Source organism: Egretta garzetta, unplaced genomic scaffold (assembly GCF_000687185.1).
Source record: "Egretta garzetta isolate BGI_Z169 unplaced genomic scaffold, ASM68718v1 scaffold1, whole genome shotgun sequence".
NCBI lineage: Eukaryota > Metazoa > Chordata > Aves > Pelecaniformes > Ardeidae > Egretta > Egretta garzetta.
Window position 1 is genome coordinate 2,175,030 of NW_009258542.1, and position 4,732 is coordinate 2,179,761.

General features: G+C 47.4%; 1 protein-coding gene across 7 annotated transcripts in view; it reads left to right on the top strand.

Moving 5' to 3' along the window:
* The window catches only part of FNIP1 (folliculin interacting protein 1), a 47,091-nt gene that overhangs the window by 31,937 nt on the left and 10,422 nt on the right, over window positions 1-4,732 (top strand). For 5 of the 7 annotated variants that reach the window (XM_035902424.1, XM_035902442.1, XM_035902429.1 and 2 more), the window contains one exon: window positions 3,363-3,533. In XM_035902424.1, the coding sequence (XP_035758317.1) occupies window positions 3,363-3,533 (171 nt within the window). The remainder of the gene's footprint in view (window positions 1-3,362; window positions 3,534-4,732) is intronic. The other 2 variants (XM_009647001.2, XM_035902445.1) reach the window with 1 other exon arrangement.

Genomic DNA, 4,732 nt, shown 5'->3' on the forward strand with positions numbered 1-4,732 from the left:
GGCACAGGAGTCGTGTAGGCTCCCTGCACTCATTGCAGCAATTATTGCCTTCATTTTTTCTTTTTCCTTTTTAAGGAAAAATCATCTTTGGAAGGAAGGAATGAGGATAGGGAGCAAAAGCATGCGAATTAAGTTCTATAAACCACTGATGTAATTTCTTTTTTTGAAACGATCCCTAAAGAGATGCCAAGCTTTGCCATCATATTGCAACTCTTCAGTAGCAGAGCAGCTCTCGGGGCGCAGTGCTGAGGGTCAGAAGTGTTTCCCTTCGGGAGGAAGGGGGCTGCAGAGGGATGCTCTCATCCCCGGGGAGCCATCTGGCTCGGTTGGTTTGTACCGCACCAAGGGGAGGATGGCTCAGGCTGGTACTAAAATCCAGGACAAAGGCTGGGGAGGTTTGCGGGTGTGTTTGGGCGAGGGTGAAGGAGGAAGCGGGGAGCAGCACAACCCCTGACCGGCGGCCGCAGGAGGGGTTTTGCTCAGGTCTTCATTTTCGTTTGGCTGGGCTGGGCTTTGTTTGGTTTCAAGCCGCTGTTAGATGTGAAGGTGTTTCCTGAGGAGCTCCCCCAGCCCCTGCTGCACCCATCGCTGCCGCTGAGGTGCCCGTAAGCTCCAGCCTGGAGTTCAGCCTCCCAGAAGCATTTCCAAATATAAACCGTTCGAAATGCACCGGAACCCTCAAAAGAACAGAGAGAGAGAGACTCTCATTAACTGAACTTCCCCGTGCGTGCCGCCGTGCGACGCTGGTGTGCCTGGGGGGCGACGAGCGGCGGGGAGGGGGCTGCTTGCTGCAGATGGCCAAGAGGGGCCAATTTGATTTTTAATGCTTGTTATTTTTTAAATCCGGTTAACTTCCCTGTAGCAGGTTTGGAGGGGGGGGCGGGGAGTGGTGGTGGTGGTGGTTGGGTTTTTTTTGTTGTTTTTGTTCTTTAATAAATGGAAGGAGAGCATTTTCCTGCTGGAGGAGCGGCGGGGAGGGGGCTGCTTGCTGCAGATGGCCAAGAGGGGCCAATTTGATTTTTAATGCTTGTTATTTTTTAAATCCGGTTAACTTCCCTGTAGCAGGTTTGGAGGGGGGGGCGGGGAGTGGTGGTGGTGGTGGTTGGGTTTTTTTTGTTGTTTTTGTTCTTTAATAAATGGAAGGAGAGCATTTTCCTGCTGTGTTTGCAGAGCTGGAAAGCAGTTAATCCTTGCCCTTGGTTTCTGTGCCATTGCTGCCTGCGCTGGCATGGAGGTTCCCTGCACCGCAGTCACATGCCTGCTGGCCGCCGGCCAGGGCAATCTGATCTCTCTCTGAGGAAACACTATCAGTTGCAGATGCAGCCAGGGTTACCAGAATAGTAAATAACGAATCACAAGACTCGGTCTATCTTTTCAACGAAAACAAATATTTTAATATGTTGGTTTTTTAGTACAGAAGTAGTTTCTTTTTTCAAAACAGCCGAGCTGCAAGGGGCTTGGCTTGGGTTAGTTTGCATATGAAGGAGAAATAAGCTGTATTTTACATTAAGTTGTTTGATTTCTCTTCAGCTTCTAAGGTCAGCTGTGGCTGGGGGGTGTTACGTTTCAGTACGTGTTTTGGGCTTTGAGACTCATCGAGCTTTGAAGTCCCTGGACTTGGGGTTTCTCCCTTTCCTTGGGCCTCTTTAACATCCACTCCAGTTAATGGGCTGTGAACAGAAAGCTTTCCCTTGGTAATCCCACCTCTAGTCCCAACTTGCTACTGCCCAGGCAGGAAATCCCGGTGCCCCGAGAGCGCTGGGCTGCTGGAGACCCTCCGGATCCCCCGCGGTGCGGCAGTGCCGGTGTCCCCCGGCTGCACGCCCCACTCGTGTCCAACCTGGCAGGGCTGTCGTGCCCAGGTCTGTAATCGGGCTCTGCCTCCCTCCCAGGAGGGCAGCAGCGGCAGAGGGTTAATGCAGAGCAGCTCTGAGACTTGACCTTCCCCCTCTCCAGCCCGTGGACTGACTTCTGGCTTTCCCATCGTGCCCGTGGCAGTGGAGTGTCTGAAAATCTAACCTTTGAGGAATTGATTTTGACTATTCTGAACACACAGGGTGGATTTTGTATTTAACGAAAACTGGTAGAAAAAATAAGGCAGAAAATGTCACTGCTCCCCTCACCCCCTTTCTTCTTGAGCAGTCCCAGTGACTTGGGCACGGTCACCTTCGCCGCCCTTTGGGGAGCTGTCTGGGGGTCTTGTCACCACAGAGCTGCCTTCTTCCCTGCGGAACAACCAGGGAATAACTCCTTCCTCCTCCCAGTGCCCCTCGTGCCGGCGCCGTTGCGTGCTGCTCTGCTGCTGACGTGCCGGGCTCTCGCTTCCTAGGGAGTTTCACTTTAAACACTAAACCACGGAAGATTTGGCAGCTGCTGCCCGAGTGTGTTTGCCTGCCTGACGTGCACAGCCATCGCTTTACTGCTGGAAGTGTCGATAAATTTTTAGACCAACATATCCAGAGAAGATCCTTATAAATCGTGTGTGTGTAGGTACACATAATAATGGGATAATGTAAATCTTTGTCTTGAAAAACAGAAAGATCTCTTCTAGAAAAAGCAGTGCCTTAGCTGGGGAGAAGCCTGAATTGATCCGTTGTTTCCTTTGCTGGTTTGGGTTTTTTCAGGCTTACATTTTTACTGCAATGAAAATACAGGTTCCCACGGCGTCATAACGTAGGCATTGTGCTTAAAACAAAACTCAGATTTGGTTTAGATTTTGGAGGAGTTTAACAGTAGTCTGTGGGGTTTTAATCTGGTGTTTTACTGCTGAGCCAAAGTTTTAATCATACATTCACTGTCCTCTGTAGAGGCAAAAAGGACGCGGGTAGGCACGTAATCCTTTAAAGAGTGGGGTAGCTTTGACTCTTGTACGCTTTACTTAGAGCTAAAGAAGTAACCTGGTCCCCCTCTCTACTAATCCAGGCTTTGGTGGGTTTGGCCTGGAGAAGACACCTACTTTTTAAAGCAAGGAGGACGTTAAGGTATTTTTATAAGTCAGGTACACATAAACTTGCCCTAGTCATAAACCAAGCAGAACTATGGAGGATTTACATGTTTTGGATGGAATGGAGAGAAAACAGGGAGATAACAAGAAAAAAAAATCCATTTCTTCTGCCTTCGGAGCAGGGCAGCTCTTGCCTTTTGACAGTGGATGCTACTGCGCTTGGGATCAGTTCAGGTACATGCAGGAAGAATCTGAACTCTGCGAGGCAGAAGGGTGAATTCATGCTATTTTAATGAGCAACATGGTTTGGATAAGGGCTGAGGAGAGAAATTTTGTTTCTGATAGAAATGACAGCTGGAACGAAATGTTGCAGTAAACTCTCTGAATAGGGATCTCTGCTTTTTGTTATTTTGTTCAGTCTTCTGGATTTCTTGTTTTCTAGAACGACCATTTGCAATCTCTACACGATGCCACGGATTGGGGAGCCTGTCTGGCTTACTATGATGTCGGGGACGCCAGAAAAGAACCAGCTTTGCCATCGCTTCATGAAGGAATTCACTTTCTTGATGGAAAATGCTTCTAAAAACCAGTATGGTGGATTTTAGTTTTTACATTACATATGTGTTTATGCCTTTGTATTTCAAACCAATTTTTTTTGAATCTGTTTTCAAAATCCGGGTAATCAAAGAACCAAAACACCGTCCATAAATAATCTTCTTTCTAAAACCAAAAAGAAGTGAGAAAGTATCTCTTTAAATGCCTGCTTCCCCGCAATCCTCTCAATCTTGGTAGAGGCTAAACATTTGAAACATGTCCATAGGAAGCGCGTGATGGGTGTGTATGTCTGGAAGGGGGTGAACATACCTTATGAAATGCATTAATCTACCTTTCAAAATCAGTTATCATATGATGAGCAAGGTTAGACATTCAGTAAGAGCTGTGTCTGTAATACTGTCTGACCGCAAATTGCTCTTAAACCTGACTTCTGTAAAATGCCACTAAAGAAATTGTGTGCTTCATTAGTACTCACCTTTCTGCCCTCAGGACAACGCCATGAGTGGCTGTTAAAAATTGAGAAAGGGAATGTTCTTGATAAACTCAGGAGAATCTGATAAATTTACTCTTTTGTCAACACTTCATCCTCTTTCCCCAGGGCATGAATAGGGGAAGTTTTAAAGTGTTTGGCTCCGTTTAAGTTCCTAAAACGAGCACAAACACGTGAAGTTGGAGTGGGAATGGCACTGAAAGACCAGCTGTTGGCTCCGGGGAAGCTGCTCTCTGCCGGGTGGGGAAGGGGCGGTCACAGGGGAAGGGGCTGCTGCTCACCGCCTTCCAGCTTTGCCATCAGATGGGAGGGTGACAATTAGCGGTCAGAACGGTCCACCTTCTCCTGCCTCAGTGCAATGGGAGAAAAACCACAGGGAACTGCGTGGGGCTCAAATGTATTTTCTTAAAATCAGTTCCCACTGCAGTGGAAGCTTTTTCCTGGGATTAGCACCTTTGGTCCCTGCCATTCTGAGCCCTACACATCTTGGTTACATTTAAATGGTCATTTGTTTGGGTTTGCTTGCTTGCTTTACTTTAAATATAGTAAGATTTACACTGATGGAAGCAAGAGGAAAATCAAGCCCCATATCCTTTTCAATCCAGTTTTAAATCTCCTTTCCTCCTCTGGCTGTCTCCAGTGAGGAAATGAGGCTAGATTTAAACTCTAGGGTTCCTAATGCTTGTAAACTATTCAAATAGCGTTATTTTGAGGCTTGGTTTGACTGTTTTCCTCCCCGGGTA